Here is a 17,850-nt window from a genome sequence, read left to right on the forward strand (position 1 = left end):
ATTCAAATCACCTGCAAGCCATGTTACAGTAGGTTTTATTTTTTACTTGTATTAGACTCTGTAGTGAAAAAGGATGCCATTCAAAAGGAGCATTAATACCATAGAAAGTCAATATTGAGGAATAACATGAAGAAACATGGGGCTGGTTGGAAAGGGGTGGAGGATCAATGCAATATCCACCATACCATATATTTATATGCATATGTATATCTATATATATATACACACAGAACATCCCACAGACCCCTGACACACACAGACAACACTGTTCATTGATGTCTATATTATTATTGCTGCTTACTTTGTAACCACTGTGTCATTGTCAGTGGGAGAGGCTGTATTGCTCAGTGTCAGATGGGTAATGTAGTCTTCCACTCAGCAATCAGAGAAGATGGTCACCATAGCCCTCACATGAATGTTTCATAAGGAGGAAAAGTGCATCAATAACCAAACATCATTTACAGTGAATATAGGTTATATAGTATCAGAAAGGTACACAAGGTAATACAGAGTTGCCACCTATAAAAAAGTACAGTAAACAATAAAAAAATGTTTCAATACCAAGTGAGGAACACTGCATAATCATACACTGAAGTTGTGCCATCGTTGCTATGTGTCTTTGACTACATTACAACAATATAAAAAGCTCCAAAATAAAGTGGTGATACATGTAAAAAATAGAGAGAACTAAAGTAACGTCAATACCATTTGGGCTTTCAGCGCAACCATTCACAATGACACTAGACAGACCGGAGGGGGTTTGCAAAGGGGTTACTTTGAGTGAGGATTAACCTCTCGAGCACACTGGATGGCTTTTATCTGTAAATCAACCATTCAATCTGTTGCATTTAAGTGCTTCTAATTCTCAATGGTACTGACGTTACACCCTTGACTCCACGAGTTGCATTCACATTTCTTTTAATTACTCTTTCATCTCATTAAAGTGTCCATCCATATGAAAACTAAACATTTGCTATATATATATATAGATTTTTTTTTTTATTCTATACATAAAAAATAATTAGCGTGAATACAGGCTCCTTGAATGGGCGGGGTTGGGGTTTGATTGACTACCCCCATAGCCGGTCAGCATGCTGGGAGAGTACTGTACTTTCACAAAGCCGTGTTGTGATTGGACAGAGGTGGCGCCAAAAAGGTGAAAGACAGATCCATCAGAGAATGAGTGCATAATGAGAAGAGACAAAGAAAGAAAAAAAAATGTCAATAATCATTTCTCAGCCACTTAAAAAGTAGGAAACCCTCCAGTAACGTGTGCACTACTTTCTGGGCTCTCTGCATAAATGTGATGAGGTAATGCATAAAAGACTTCATAGTCAAGTGTTTGAAGTTAATTGAAATTAACCCCCACCTATGATTACGTGCAAGCCAGAGATAGTCATGTTGAGTGATTCACGCAAAACAACACCAAAAACAACAGTTAAAGTGCAAACACATGAGAATGTCACAGATCACGATGAGATCACAAAGACAGAGGAACTCACAGAGGGGGGTGGGGACTGCCTGTCAATCAAGGGCAGGCTCTCATAGCCAGGGTTGCCATTGGAGGAAGCGTTTTGAGTCCTGTGTAGAGACAGAGAGAAGGGAACAGAGGACAGAGGGAGGAAAGGAGGAGCCAGAGCAGGAAGAGGAGGACAGGCAAGAAAACATTTGACAGCCGCATCCAGGGACGCAGAGAGGACAGGACCAGGTGAGGGGCCAAGGATGGACAGAGAGAGAAGGAGAGGAAGATAGTTAGAGAGGTAGTGGTACTCATTCATCTCCATAGCAGTACCATGAGCTTTTGGAATTACTGCAAAGGAAAGGTGACTGCAGGGGAATGGGAGGTGGGGTGGTCCTTGCAATTAGGGAATGGGGGGTAGGCTGGTCTTGTTTTGTGTGTGGTTCTTACATCCACAAGCTCTCCCCACATTACTGTGGGGGAACTGTGCCGTGAAAAAGCAGGGGAAGTAGTGCACAGAAACACAGATGGGACTTGCTAAGAAATCTGCACTTAGAGTCCACAGACCAATCTGGAGGACTCCATCTCAGCGCACACATACCCAAGTGGCAGAAAGAGCGAAAACAACGAAAGAATGAACAAAAAGGAGAGGAGAAGGTGCTGATAGCTGATAAAATGAAAGTTGGACACCATGGCTTGAATGGTGGATGAGGGGATGACAGAGGGCGTTTACCTACATAGATGTGACATTTTGCTTCGTCTCTTCTCATATTCTTTCTGAGTGAGCGTTCTACGTCTGTCTTGGAATGAAGGACAGACTGATAGACAGACACACAGACAGACAGACTTTCTTGGGTTGTGTCTGTTACTCTTCCTAAAGTGCAGTTGCCATAAACCTGTCTGTTTGTCTGTCTGTGTGTGTGTTACACATGGATTAATGTGTGTGTTTACATGACAGGCTAACTAAATGTTGTGTCTCACTACACTAAGATATCTTCCCATGCTTGGGTGGGTGTGAGGGGAAGGTAAGACTAGCTGAATGGTATTGTGGGGTCTACTACACCTACTTACAGTATGTGTACTTGCTTGTGCATTCATGCAAATAGCTCTTAAGGGGTTGACAAATATTAACCAGCTGGTGGTGCTTTGTATGTGTGGGTAATTTACTTCAGTTTCAGCTGTGTGGTATCAGGGGATTGTCAGCACACTGCATTTGTAAGGTTCATTAATAAGTAGCTGAACTCAATAGCCACAGTCAATCTGTCTGTGTACAAGGCTGTCAAGCACAGCATCTAGGCTCAGTTTTGGGTGGGGTCACACTGTCTGTCTGTCTGTGTGTCTGTGTGTATGTTACTCACGGGAGGGGTGGCGCGCTAGAAAAGGGGGGTGTCCAGCCGGCCCCCTGGTAACTATAGAAGGGGGGCAAAGCCCCTCGCTGGGAGCCCATGGCCGTCGGTCTACGTGCCTGATGAGAAGTGAAGGGGTCCTCGCTCTCACTGTCAGAATCTTCGTATTCTTCTGAGTCACTGCACCGTTGAGCGAAAGATACATTGAGAAAATTTAATAAAAAAGACAATCAAGAAAGCAAACAGGCAGGTATGAAAAGCTATGAAATGTCATTTTTATCCAGAAATAGCTCATGAACATGAATGCAGATATGAGACATTGCTTTGTACTGTTAATGAAATGAGCTGATATTGTCAGATTAAATAATCCGCTCAATAATCCCTTTAATCTCTGCTCCTCTTTCAAATGATTCTCTGAAGCACATTTGTAATCTACGCATTTGAGATGTGCATGTGTCTGATGGCAGCTGAAACAGGCTCGTAAGCTCCATGGAGAGCAGGCAGTCATTTCTAGCCTTTTGGTCTGCTCTCATAGCCACTACCAAGAACAGATGACAAAAAACATACACATGTCTGGAGACCACATGCCACAATAATCTGTACCAGTGAGGCAAGGATGTGCATAAATGAGCACAAACAGTGAGCAATGCATATTTTATATTTTATATGTTAACAAGTAAATAATAACAGCTGCAATGGCTTCCCATAGTTGTTAATCAGATGTACTTTAGTTTAGACACTGGCCAGCAAGGCTGGTCCCACTGCAGTGTCAGTCAAAGACACCATTCCCTCTCTCAACTGCTTTGACAGGCATATCAAACTTGCCAGATATAATTACACCCAGGCTACAATGCCCTGAGCGACTGTGATGCCATTAGGAAGTGTCAGTGACACAACCAACAACAGCATCATCAACATCAACAACAATAGCAACAACAACAAGCTCAGCCATTGTGAAACCCTGTATGTGGCCTCTCACCCGGCGAAGCTCCTCCAGGCCCCCGGGAGTGAGCACAGGATGGCAGTAAAGGCCAGGGCCGAGAGGAACGAGTAGAGAGACAGATAGAGTAGGCCCTCCATCCCATCAAAGCAGAGACCCTTCAGGGAGTCGATGTAGTCCTGGGAGACGGAAAAACGAACAGTCACAGGATAAGTGTGTGCAAGACTGTGTTGGTTTGAGTCTTTATTTTATTTTGGCATTATTAAAGGGTACAACAGCTGTGTTCCACAGGTTACCTTGTTAAGCCCCCGACAATTGAGTGACGCCACTAGCTGATGGAAGTTCCCCTCTGTGGAGTTCAGGATCTGCTGTACATCCCTGAGTGATCTCTACAAAAACAGGAGATCCTCATTCAGCAGCTATTTTGGCCTCAACAGCTACAGACTGGTGATTTTCTGTTTGCTTTGCTGGTGGCCACTCTGTGTCAGAGCACCGCAGTTTTCCCCAGTTCCACTGTCACATACGTACCTCTGCCTTTGGAAACCGAGGGAGGGCGTCTCTCTCCAGATTGGAGAGATGGGAGTGAATACTGGATAGCGCCCTCTGCGACTGAGTCAGCAGCTGGAGCCAATTCAACACAGACACAGCATCATATCCCAGAGACAATCACAGTATAGGACACACATCTGATTTACCAAACTGTGTCTTTGTTTAACATACAAGGGAAAAACAAAAACATCAGAACACATTCCCATGCATTTGCTTAGTATTTTAATGTTACTTCTTACTATTGATAATAAAGTGTAATGATAAATATTAATGTTTACTGCACCATAGCTGCCACCAACACCAACACTATCATCACCATAACCTGCCAGTATGACATTAGCGTGTGTCTGTTGAACTGGTACTACCTGCTGGAATGGGCTGTTCATTCTCCGGCTGCATGTGAGGTAATAATCCAAGATATCTAATAAACAAAAACAAGTTTATTAGAACAGGTTTATGTAAATCTGTGTTTGGCTTGTGTATAACACACATATTAGTTTTAAACAGTGCATATACAAATACGAGCATATATGGGAAAGACTACCTGTGCTTGTTCCAGTGTTGAAATTAGTGGAGTTGAGGACAAATGTGTTTGGGTCAAAGCAAAAATCGCTTAGAGCCTAAGAGAATAAGAAAAGAGGAATAGAAAGATAGAGGTATATAAATGGATAGAGAAACAGAGAGAAAGAGAGAGAGACAAGGGGGAAAAAATTCAGCAGTGCCACACTGACCAAGTGACACACTTACCTCCCCACATTCCCCTGACTCCCCTGACTGGCTGCTATTGATTTACTGAGTGGCACATAGTATCTCTAGCTCTCTGTTTCTTTCTCTCTCTCTCTCTCTTTTCCCATTAAATTGATTTTCCACTTTGTCTCTCATTCCATCCCTCACTTTCCATCCTGCCCTCACTACTGTAGTTCTGTTGTCTTTATCTGTCTATTCTGGTCTCTGGGTCTCTTCGTGTCTCTCTACCTCTTGCTCTGTATTTGGGTAAATGTAATTAATCAGTCTTAATAAGTCTTTGAGACTGAGTGAGGCAGTTCTGGAGAGCCCCGGATAATGGAAGTGAATGAGAGGCACTCTGATTGCTGGCCATTTGTTCTTGTTGACTAGCTGAACACAGAGGGTCTGTGTGTTGATGGCCACTCCCATGCTTTCTCCCCCTGGTTCCCTCTGACACCAACCCTTCCTCTTCCTCCCTCTCCTTCTCCCCCCGGTGGGGGCACTTGTTCTGGGGAGCAGCAGCACTTCCCAGCCTCTCGGCTCCACATTGGGTGATGTATGGCCTCCTCCTCCTCCTCCAAAGTTTCCGTCTCATACAAATGTTCTTAAGACTCTCTTGGTTTCCCTCCCTCTCTCCCTGTTTTCCTTGCTCTCTCTTTCTGTGTCAGTCCTTCTCTCACTTTCAGCTCAAACACACACACAGCTACACACATATACACACAGAGGCAGGCCCACACTCATTCAATCTTTAATCTCTGCCCTATTTTCCTGCCTTTTTGGGACTCTGCCATGACTGCAGTGTTCACTGGGAGGACAAGTCTTTCACAGTTTAACACAAAGCTACTAACACACACACACAGAGAGAGAGAGAGAAAGAAAGAGGAAGAAAGAAAGAAAAAGATGGAGAGAGAGGGGAACAAAGAGAGCGTGTAAGAGATAAAGAGAGAGAGGGGGGGACAAAGAGATAGTGTGAGAGCAAGAGAGGAAGAGAGAGGAATACACATACACACATTTCTGCCTTAAGCATTTCTGCAGTAAGAACAAGCCTGTCACAGCTAGACACACACATAAACGACAGACACACTCATTCTAGCTGCAGTGTGAGCCGGCTTTTAATTATATGGCCAAAACCTGCCCAGCCATCCCCACACTCTCACACACACAGACCACAGACACACAAAGTGACTATTCTGCTTTCTGCTGCCTTTCACCAGGCACCCCACCGCTTTGAGTTCTTTTGGGCCATTCTCCGTGGGCAGCCACTGAGGGGCCCTGGGCACTCACCACTACGGTGGCTGTCTCCAGACCAAGCGAACCCCAGCTCAGGAACAGAGCCAACCAGGCCAAGACTGTCATCCTGCAAGCACAGCACGCAGTGGCATCCATCACCATCTGTGTGTGTGTGAGTGTGAGTGTGTGTGTGTGTGTGTGTGTGTGTGTGTGTGTGTGTGTGTGTGTGTGTGTGTGTGTGTGTGTGTGTGTGTGTGTGTGTGTGTGTGTGTGTGTGTGTGTGTGTGTGTGTGTGTGTGTTTCACAAACTTCACACAGTGACACATTTACTGATTACCACAGACACATGACTGCACAGATGCATGGCCAACATAAACATCACAACTCTTTATCTCTGCGGGATGCTCTCTTGGCTGACAAAAGCTTTCATTTTCCATTCTGCTGATATGAAGCGAGAGGAGATGCCTTTCCCTTCAGCTGAGTGCTTCTATACATATCCACACGTATTCTGTTTATTATATAGCTGCAATCCCAATATATCCACACGTATTCTGTTTATTATATAGCTGCAATCCCAATATATCCACACGTATTCTGTTTATTATATAGCTGCAATCCCAATATATCTACACGTATTCTGAAAGCAACGATATTCTGTTTATTATATAGCATAAACCCCTACATATCCACACATATTCTGAAAGCAACGTTATTCTGTTTATTACATAGCATAAACCCCTACATATCCACACTCATTCTGAAAGCAACATTATTCTGTTTATTGCATAGCATAAACCCCTTACATTGTCCTGACGACTATAGACCGTTCTGTGTGAATGTGAGTATGTGTAAGATGACGTGTTCTTCTGTTTTACTTACAGTATAAGGAGCCACCGGGCCTGTTTAGCCAAACCCAGCAGGATGAAAAGACACACAACTAAATCCAGCAGGAGAAGTAAGACATATGAGAGCCATCTTGAAAAAGGAAACACAGAAACGAGTGCAACTCAGTCACATCTGTCAAGTTATTGATGCATATGACAATAAAACACCTGTGCCTGGCTCAACATAGTACGGCCATATAAACACAGCGGGTTCCTCTCAGATGCTTACATACTGGGTGCAATATTTACAATAGCCTTCTGAATTACATACACTGTAGAAATATGATACATGAAACAATGAAATCTGCTTGAAAGTAAAAAATAGGCATAATGGCAGGGATTTTCATGTACCATGTTCACAATCAATCTAAAGAGGTAGTTTGCAAGACATATTTTCACTTTCTTGAAAACAATAATACAAACTAACTTTAATGACTTTAACTTTGTTAAATAACTGGTAAACTTGAGCATGGTAGCCTCTGATATCACCGTGACATACACAATTCAGTCCACAAAAAGCATACTGTGTGAGATTCATTGCTGGGCTCATTGAAACCAGATTATCTCTGCCTCTTTCAGTGTCAAATACATAGTCTTATGTAAATGTTTCTGCACATACAACCTATAGAGGTTGACAGATCTCACCTGTAGTCTTCATTCACCATGAGGGTGTTGGCCGCCCATCCTGGGGAGAAAGGCCCTTGTGTGGAGGAGGCTGGCGTGAGGGTCGGGGCGATGGACGGGGGCGCTGGGGTCAGCACCCCTATGATGGTGTCACTGCCGTTCCCCGTGCCCCCGTCTGTGGGCACGAGCCCACGGGCCAGGGTCAGGGAGGACAGGAGGGACACCACCCGCTCAGAGAGACGGCGGCAGGAGCGCGTGGACACCAGCGCCGGCTTGTTGCCTGTGAACAGGTCCTCCATGGTGGTCAGAGGCCCAGAGATGGACTGCTGGAGCCCGGCGACGCTGTCAGCCACCTGGATAGGGTAGTGGGAATGGAGAAGGAGAAAATGGTGGCGGAAAGTGAGAAAGAAAGAGAGAGATAGAGAGAGAGAGAGAGAGAGAGAGAGAGAAAGAAAGATAGATTTAGAGAGAGAAAGAAAGAGAGAGATAGAGAGAGAGAGAGAGAGAGAAAGAAAGATAGATTTAGAGAGAGAAAGAAAGAGAGAGATAGAGAGAGAGAGAGAGAGAGAGAGAAAGAAAGATAGATTTAGAGAGAGAAAGAAAGAGAGAGATAGAGAGAGAGAGAGAGAGAGAGAAAGAAAGATAGATTTAGAGAGAGAAAGAAAGATAGAGAGAGAGAGAGAGAGAGAGAGAGTAAGTGATGTGTCAAAAAACAGAGGAGAATTTGATGGACAGAAAAAGAAAAAAACAATGTAAAAATTGGGATAGAATCAAAGGACAGAGAGGGGAAGGTCATATATCACAGTGGCCCACAAGGGATTGACTGACTGCATGACTGAACAGCCTAATCAATATGAGAATATTAGTCTCTGTGGCACAAGTACATGTGCATGTGTGCATAAACTCTCTCTCACACACACACACACACACACACACACACACACACACACACACACACACACACACACACACACACACACACACACACACACACACACACACACACACACACACACACACACACACACACACACACACACACAGGAAGTTACTGGGTGTTAACATTTGGCATCTCTTTGAAGCTTGCAGTAGACCCTCACCAGCAGATCGATGGAAGCCAGTGTATAATTGGCTGTGAGCAGCGACGAGGTCAACTGATACATCCCATCGTTGGCCTCACTGTTGCCATAGAAACCAACGCCTATGGCAACACTGTAAAAAGGGAGAAACATGGGCAGAGAATGAGAAAGGGAGGGATATAAGGGGAGAGAGGACAGAGAGAAGGAAGAGACCAGAATAAGAGAATAAGAGAAAAGGACATGAAGGGAAAGTAATGTTTAATTCAGTTTCTACACACATATTCAAATTGATTTAAAGCAGCCAGAGACAGATGCAACAGAAATATAAAAACATTTGAAGATGACATGAACTGAATAATGAAGAAAACAGGAGGGCTATTCTACAGACTTTTGAGCACTGTGAGAAATCAAAACGGAAACAGAACCTTATTTACACATCTCTCTCATATTCAAATATTCAGATTAAGGCTTGGGCCAGATGTTTGCCAAATCCCCTCGACCCTGGTCGGGAATGGTACGGCCCAATCTCTCGCAAAGTATGTGACCCAGATTAAAGAGCAGAGGGAGGGAAGGAGGGGTGTGTTGTTTGGCATAGTTATTCCATTGTATTACATGCAGCTACCGTGTGCATATTCTCTCACATAAAACACAAGTCACCATTTTCCCCTTTCAAAAGTCATCACATAGAAAGGTCAGTGTGTGAACCAGAAGAGATGTCACGGGAGTGACAGACGTGACATTGGTGGGGCCTTCGGGGCAACATAAGCACACAGTCGTCAGAGAGGTGGCATATGATGACATCATGGAAGCAGAAATCAAATCCCCCCCCCCCCCCCCCCCCCCCTATGCCACTGCTCGGCTGCGCTGACACAAATAAATGGCATCCTGGCGCATCTGGAGGATGGCGACGCTGCCCCAGTCTGCAGTGGATTAGGCGACTTAAGAGGCACGACAAAACCTTCTGGTTTCTGTACGCGAAAACACTGTTTACATTTCGCCCACTCTTGCCGCATGTCAGATTTGTCTTGATGTGCCTGTGCTGAAGTCTTTTGTTTTAATGTGCTTAATTGTTTCACTCAATAATTCATGTCACAGGAGATGAATAATACATACTACTACAGCACAGACCGTCATCTGAGAATCTGCGTCGTTCTTTTGGGAGCACAGTTGAGTCTTTGATGAGGTGCACCACAGCGCCATTAGGCTATGACTATGAAAGGCAGGGGAAGGAATTCAACCTAAAACAAAAGGGGCGAGGAGAATAGAGGGCTTCCATGTGCCAGTCCCATGACTGTGGTTGGGTGGCATTTGGTGGAAAAGGGAGCAATGGTGATGTAAAAAACCAAAGCATTCCACCACAAAAGCCACCAATATTCATCAGTCATTGTCCAACCACGAGATCAAACGAAAGAGTAGTTCAGACAGTGAATGAAGACATGGCGTGAAATGCAACTCTAACAGCTGTTGTACAGAGGCACAGAGGTCTCCCTTTAGCTAAGGGAAATATGGTGAGGGCGAATGAGGTTTAGTGTAGTGTGCTTCAACTACCTGCCAGAGCAGGTACAACACTGCACAGCATCCCAGTGTCAGAAGGGGTTCCCGCAGGCAACATCCCACTCCTTTGCTTTCAGGAGAAGTAATCAGGTCATATTTTTATGCCATGGTTGATTCAGCAGATTTCTTTACAGCCCAAAGTGGTAACATGCAAATGACTTTGCTTCTATTGCAGTTTGACCAGGCCTACACTCATGACACAAACTACAAAGCATAACCCTTTTTAAAGTGCAAATGTTAATGTGTGTTAAGTGTTCCCCTCCAATGGTAAAACATGTCGTCACTGGAGAGGTCCAGCTTCCTAGAGATTTGTAATTATTATTGGTCTATGTAATAATGGTGTATGATGTAATATTGGTTATCATTACCAGCAAAGGGTGACTGCTGCCACAGAAACCCACGTGACACAACAGATGCCCCTTCCCTTTCTCCCGCTGTATCCGTGGCCACCGCTGGCATCATCGTCCTCCTCCTCTTCATCGGAAGTATTGCCCGAGTCACTACGGTGACAGCAGCAGTAGTGAACGAGGAAGGCGAGGACGACAAGGAGCGAGAAGATGAGTGCAATGGCCGAGAGGCTGGAAAGGACGAGCAGAGTCTGCGAGATAAAGGGAGAGTGGGAAGGGAGGGATTAGAGAAAAGAGGAAAAAAGGAATCAATCGCTTTCACAAAGACAACTGTATAAAATATTGAATGACATTGGACATCTGGAGCGATGTGATATGATGATCCTCAATGTTTCATCCCAGAGTGGAGCACTGCTGGGGGGAAGCAGTGGGATCAGTGAAGGACTGACATCAGATTTAGTTATAAACCCGGAATGCAACTGAGGGAATTTTCCTGCATCTGCGTTGGCAGGTAATGGATGATGGTGTTGAACATTCCACTGCAGCCAGCATGAGGGATCTGGCATGCAATTAAAATGTCCACTTTCCGCTTCATACTGTCAATCATGCACTCTGATTATAAGACAGGGATGCCTCCATATAGTCCATATCTGCAATATTATCCCTGCCCATCTGTCAGTCCTTTACTCTCTCTCTCTCGTTCTCTCTCGTTCTCTCTCTCTCTCTCTCTCTCTCTCTCTCTCTCTCTCTCTCTCTCCCTCTCCCTCTCCCTCTCCTCTCCCTTATCCCTCTGCAGCCTTTTTCTTCTCCCATCCTCCCCCTCCATCCCCTTTCCCCCACATTCTCCCTCGCCCACACTCTCCTCCCCACATTTATCCCCCTATTCTGCCTCCCTCCCGCTCTACTCTCTTTCTTTCTATCCACGCCACTGGATCTCTATTAATAATCTCTGACCTACTTAAATACATTCACTGCCACTCTCTCTCTCCCCTTTTCTCTCTCTCTCTCTCTCTCCTGCTTTCTCCCTCTCCCTATTCCTCTCTCTCGCTCCTGCTTTCTCCCTCTCCCTATTCCTCTTTCTCCCTCTCTCTCTCTCTGCTCTTTCTTCCTCTCTCTTTGCTCTCTTCCTCTCTGTTCTTCTGTTCCTGTAGCCACTTGCACTCTCTCTCTCGCTCTCCCTTTCAAGCCTCTCTCCCCAGCGAGTGGACATGCTCCTCTGTTTTTCCTGTGTATCTTCTTTCTGTAGATAATGTACTGTGGGAATCTCTCCCTCCTCAGCAGCAGGGAAGCGTTCAGTGCGAGCAGGGCTCTGCAGAAGGGGGTCTTAAGATGCTCTGCCTCATTTCTGCAGCGAAGACGTTGCATGGTAATTACAGCAATGACTGCTTCTGCCCTGAAGTCAGTTCCGATGTGTCGGCTGTGCATTCGATGCCTCCACATTTCAAAGCGTGCCGCATCCAACAAGGCGAGATATGAAACGTGAAATTAAATTAATCTGTGAAACTGTTGTGTTTTTATCCTTCGGCTGTAACATTCACATATCACTCATCAGAGTTTGCAACATTAGTCAAGCATGCGCAGAGAAGGCATGTACTCTGATATAGCCAACAGATGAGGCATATAAACAGTAGCCTAACAGTACTTATACATGTGTAACCAATCCTCGATTTATGATCACATATATGATATATTTTATTACAAAGCTTAGCATTCGGGCTGCAAAAAAATAGCATGTGTTTTACTAACCTCTCTGTTAACACAAAAGCATGGCAGACAAACAGGGTCGGCCCAAGACTTTCTGGGGTCCTAGGTGTTTTTTTTCCAGGGGGCACAGAACATCTACATGCTATCAAGCTGAATTAATGAATAATAATAAATAAATAAAAATACTGGTTAGGTAAAGTTTTTGTGGATTACTTGACAACTTTTATCATTTATCTCACTGTGCTTCTTGCTGGTTAGTGTTTTGATGCAATGCAATACCATTCTAAATTCCATAATTGGCCCCATCCCAATAGCCATCTTTACATCTAAATCATCATTTCAGACAGATTCAGACAGCCAAAATGCACACTTTATATGCACACCATATATAATGATAACTTTTGTGAGGCTTGGTCTAAAGATCACCCTACAGCAAATTTGGTGAAAATTGGACAAAATGTGTGACCTGTGAAAAACTGCTTCATAAAATACAATATAGCGGAAAATACAATATGCCAGAAACTGACATCATGAATGCGTTGAACTCAATGTGATCCAAGGAATCCAATGGTTCCTAATGTTTGAAAATTGGGCATACGGCACAAAGGTTACCTGAATAAACGCACCTGCAACTTGGACCTATTGGTGATGCTAAAGTGGTCGAGGTGTAGACCTTGACGTAGTAACCCATTCAGTATAGTCGATTATCAAAGGGAGAGGCTCTCTTTTGAGTGACCACTCCAGCATCACACGGTAGGCCAATCGACTACAGGCACTGAATGGGGTGCTATGTCAGAGACCGGAAAACGAGACAGGTAAAACACTGACTGTGTATAAAGTACATTTCTACAGTTGCTTTACAGGGTAGGTATCTCTGTAAGGATCCTTTCCCTGTTTTCAGTCCTTTAAATAACATTTAGACTGTCGGTGGCTAAAACAAGCGGTTTATAGGATTCCAATGTAAAGCCACTTTGCAGGTGCTGGTTTTAGTGCTTTAACTCAATACTGGACTGTTTTCAATCGTTTTTTTTGCCCTATTAAAAATTTGGACCCAAAGGGATCTAAATTATAAAATATTAAATAGGGCCCAGGTTGAAAAAATCCCAAAGTTTCTCTTTAAGGTTTGTGCATGCTGATACTTTCTAAATAAGAAGAGAACAGGTATGACAAAGTCACTGGGTGGCAGGGGGAGTGCTTGAATGTGTGTGGAGGGAAATAAGAAAGAAGGAGGAAAGAAAGAAAGAAAGACAGTAAAAAGCAGAAAGAAAGAAAGAAAGAAAGAAAGAAAGAAAGAAAGAAGGGAACAGACATATTACCTGCTGGTATTCCCAACTGTCTGGGACGAACGAATTATCCCGCATCTGCATTGTGAGGTCCAAGCGTGGGAGGGCATGACATACCCGGACCCATATTGACGGGGAGTAGCTGGGGACAGTTTCCATGATGGCTAAACCCCCTGGTAACCACCCCAAAGCTAAACATATGGTGGAGAGATGGAGAGGAAGAAACGACAGGGGAAGAGAGAGATTTAGTATTCCAAATATTTCAATATTCATATTCATCAACAATCCAGACAATAATGTGAATTACATCAGAAAATAACATTCATTGAAACAAAAACTCCCTTTTCTCGGAAAAAAATTATTCCATGGAGACAGACAGACAGAGAGAGTGAGAGAGAGACAGAGAAGGAAAAGTAGGTTAATACAGGGGCAAGGGATGGTCGGTTGATAAAACAGATATTTTCATTACAATGACGGGCGGGAGGAGGGTGATTGTGCAGATTAAGAGATCAGGATGTGACTGTTTAAGACTACAGGCCGCAAGACAACTATACGGAAACTGGCCAGACCATTCATCAAACCAGGAATGTCCAGACCTAGCCCTGGGTGACCACTCTCAATGGAGGGTCTGAACTGCAAACAGAGTCTTCTTCACTCTTGCATGTCTCAGACTACCAGACCTGAACAGTAGATGTGCCCAACCATGGTGTGTAGCAACAACGAAATCTTTTAGCACTACAGAGATATTTGCATCTCCCAAAGTGACTGTCTGTATTTTAGGGTAACATAATGTCACCATTTCGAATTCAACAGAATTACACTTTAATGATACATAAGCATAATTAAGGGTCAACAAAAACTGAATGAGTTAGGGTATGGATGCAGAACCCGTTAAAATACTCTCCCAAGGGGGTGTCCTAGAGACTTTTGATGTGAAGCAAAAAACTAAAAAAGTGATAAGGCCAAAGTTCACACAGGGACCCAAACAATGTTGTCACCAAACAAGGCAAAAAATATCTTAATTAAACCGAAGCTACTAAAGGTTACTTGCAAGTTTTACATGGACTGATGTATGGAACCCTCACCGCAGGGAAATCCATCCAAAGAGACAGGGGATGCTATTGCTATCACAATCTAGACTGTAAAAGGTGTAAGGATACACCACTGGCTTACTCTAAAATAATAGACTGCCACCTCTCAAATAAATGTAATGGTCTGTTCTGTCAATATAGGCCTACCAAATGGAACACACTGTGATTGATCTAGTCTGGTTATAATTGTTCGTTTCTCAAATGATCTCTTGCTTTTGTAAAGTACAGGCAAGTTCTCACAGAGGCAAAATCAAGACACTGGGATTTTAAATCATCCTATTACATTTAATTAAACATTCAAACAGCAATTAGGGGACATTAAACGGACTGAGTGACTCACTCCTAGGCTACTCAACCCCTTGTGGAGGCGGGACCCTCAAAGCTGTTGTTAAGCAGTCATAGGAGACGGTATAACTGGATTTGATGTGATGCCTCCTGTCAGCTCGTTATTTGGATGGCTATCCTTGCATAACATGAAGCAAACAATTGTGAGTTCGGGGGCCTCACGTGATGGATGGAATGTGTTAACTATTTTGCCACAGATAGGGCTACAAATATTTTGAATACCATCCAATTTTGAGCAGTTGTGGCCCTATACTGCATGAATTGATGTAGTATTAGAACATTGAGAAAGCAACATTAATAACAAGCTTATATCTACCATATACTTTATATTGGAACATTAAAATTGGGACACAATTACTACTGTCACACAGTTATTTCAGGTTAATTAAGATTTAACCACCGTTTAATCACACTATAGACTATGTCAAATTACTTTCATTTCTTTCAGCCATTTTAGGAGACATCTCAGTGAATCACAGACTGCATTCTGAGAGACCTGTACTATTTGCATATTAACGCCCAGTAAATTATCAGGCAGGGTCGTTACTTTCTACTGCCATACAGATAGCAGAACACGATTTCTTTCATCTTTTAATGAGCCAGGAGCAGCTTAATGCTGTATGACTTTGCTCTTAAATTTGGGGGCAAGTTTAAGAGCAAAGTGCAATGGTTAAATCAAGGGATCATTTTGCGACTAATTAAGATTTAAGCACGACGACCACGCTCCATCACTCGCCTACAAAATGATTTTGTCATCCAAACAGCAATTCCAGGGACATCAAATGCATCCCATCACCGATACCATAGACATTCACTTGCACTTAAAAGGAGGACACTCTACATATCTGAGAGACAACTTAACCTTAAATAGGCAAAAATAAACGTCTACACAGGCTACAACACAGCAAACGCTACATTTCAAACATTCTCAAAATTTGCATGAGTGACAGACTCTTGAAATTCTACAAAGGCACAACTTAACCACAACCATTCATATACAGGGTTGGCTAATTAATTATAGATAGCACACCGTTCATCACACATATCCTGCATATGGCAAAACTATAAATAACGTAAATGTCGACTAACCTTGAACTGTAGCCTACAATTTTAAAATCCCTATTTGATTTCCCCTTCTCAGTTTCTTTCGACTTATTTCGTAAATCAATGGAATTTACTGCTGATGATTAAAGCGGGTTGTCCGCTGAAAAAAATCATCATGAATTAGAGGCTGTTCAACTCTCAGAAAAAAAAGAACCAAATGCGAGACGAAATTAAATGTCGCGCTGGTGTACAAAATACAGTGTTCTCGCTCTTGTGGATTTTTCCTGCTCGGAGTGGCACTTGTGTTGATGGATGGGAGGACGGTTTGGAGATGGTGAGGGATTAACACGGAGGAGGATCCCAGGAGACTCTTTAAGTGGAGGAGAACGGACTCCTGAAAATCCCGGAGCGTAGGCTATCTGTCAATTTCAAACACAAAAAAATCGGTACGATCGCACCGTTAGATCATTAATCCACTAACGAGTTTAATCATCGGTACATCTTCCATGTCTCGTGCAGGGTGAAAGGAGATGTTGGATAGGGGTCTTCCTCTGGTCCGTGCCTCTTACAATTAAGAACTTCACACCTTACACAGCCTCGGTCACAGTGGACACCACTGACTATGAACTGTGGTCCACCAAAGAGAATACCAAGCTGAGTAATGCGAACAAACGAAGCAATTTTTTCTTTTTTGCTAAACGCAAAGAAAAAAATCAGATATTTCAGCGTTCTATATATTATCCCCCGTGACAAACCCCCAAATCGCAAATGGAAGCAAAATGGGGGGATCCCAAGACTTCAGTGACCGACCAGGATTTGGGTTGGCTGTGGTTCAGAGAGATGGAGGGAGGTAGAAATGCCCATATATATTTAGACAGAGAGCCAGAGCCGAAGAACACACTTGGATGGAGACTGAAAAGGGGTGGGGGTGAGGAGGGGGCTGGGAGAAAGCAACATAGATACAGTGTGGAGGGGGGAGGCTGGTTATCATCCAGCGCCAGCAGGAGATTGACAGTGAGAGAGTGCATTTGGGTGACTGACAGTTAAGCAAAAGAAACAACTCTCAATTATTTTGTGGACAAAACCTCTCTGTGGACCATTCCTTGTTACAAAATATTGCTTCTCAAAAACACCACAGATGAACAGAACAAATTGACTGGGTGCAAGTGGTTTCTTATTTGCGAAGGGACAGAGGGGCACTTTCTCTATCATTGCCCGAATGGTCTGACCGAGAAAGAGGGATTTAAAAAAATACAATAAAAACAAAGCAAGGCAGGGGAGGAAGAGCGAGAGCTGGGTGTTTGTGTGCCATGGGGGCATGAATGCGCTATACAAGGGGGGGGTTAGTTTTTCTGTGTCACTGACAGAGAGTGAGGGGGGAGGGGAGTGAAAGAGGGAGGGAGAGAGAGAAAGAGAGAGACAGTGGGAGAGCAAGTGCACACTGACTCATATGTATAGTGTGCGTGTATCTCAGAGAAAAGGGAAAGGAGGAGAAAATTATATTATGTATGCAAGAGTTGCTGAGGGAAATAGCCCTCAGTATGAGAGTCTCCTGCACAAATGCTGCACAGCTACAGCACAGCACAGCAGATGCTCAGAGCACCTGCTCTTACAAAGCAAAAGCATTCGAACATTTAAAGTAATT

The 17,850-nt window shown here is 43.7% G+C and overlaps 1 protein-coding gene across 2 annotated transcripts; it reads right to left on the reverse strand.

Annotated features, from left to right (window-relative positions):
- Positions 1 to 18: 18 nt before the first annotated feature.
- On the reverse strand, positions 19 to 17,822 carry ttyh1 (tweety family member 1). Of its 2 annotated transcripts, none has more exons than XM_031576321.2 (15): positions 16,251 to 17,822; positions 13,759 to 13,916; positions 10,760 to 10,989; positions 8,859 to 8,970; positions 7,780 to 8,111; positions 7,130 to 7,225; positions 6,305 to 6,377; positions 4,839 to 4,914; positions 4,660 to 4,715; positions 4,274 to 4,366; positions 4,042 to 4,134; positions 3,785 to 3,924; positions 2,818 to 2,985; positions 1,503 to 1,581; positions 19 to 1,105 (listed from the first exon to the last, which is right to left on the reverse strand). In XM_031576321.2, exons 2-15 carry the CDS (start codon positions 13,882 to 13,884, stop codon positions 1,022 to 1,024), a joined length of 1,758 nt encoding a protein of 585 aa, XP_031432181.1. In that variant the 5' UTR covers positions 13,885 to 13,916; positions 16,251 to 17,822; the 3' UTR covers positions 19 to 1,021. The 2 variants fall into 2 exon arrangements, with proteins under 2 accessions (XP_031432181.1, XP_031432182.1); XM_031576322.2 differs by having other exon boundaries at positions 1,017 to 1,105; positions 2,925 to 2,985.
- Between the last annotated feature and the right edge of the window lie 28 nt (positions 17,823 to 17,850).

Source organism: Clupea harengus, chromosome 11 (genome assembly GCF_900700415.2).
Source record: "Clupea harengus chromosome 11, Ch_v2.0.2, whole genome shotgun sequence".
NCBI lineage: Eukaryota > Metazoa > Chordata > Actinopteri > Clupeiformes > Clupeidae > Clupea > Clupea harengus.

Excerpts from the sequence above, each read along its gene's own strand:
- ttyh1 (XM_031576321.2), bottom strand. The coding sequence starts at position 13,884 with ATGGAAACTGTCCCCAGCTACTCCCCGTCAATATGGGTCCGGGTATGT. Across the intron at positions 3,925-4,041 it reads ATTGTCGGGGGCTTAACAAG|GACTACATCGACTCCCTGAA; the intron begins GTAACCTGTGGA and ends TCCGTCTCCCAG. Across the intron at positions 2,986-3,784 it reads GCCTGGAGGAGCTTCGCCGG|TGACTCAGAAGAATACGAAG; the intron begins GTGAGAGGCCAC and ends TCAACGGTGCAG.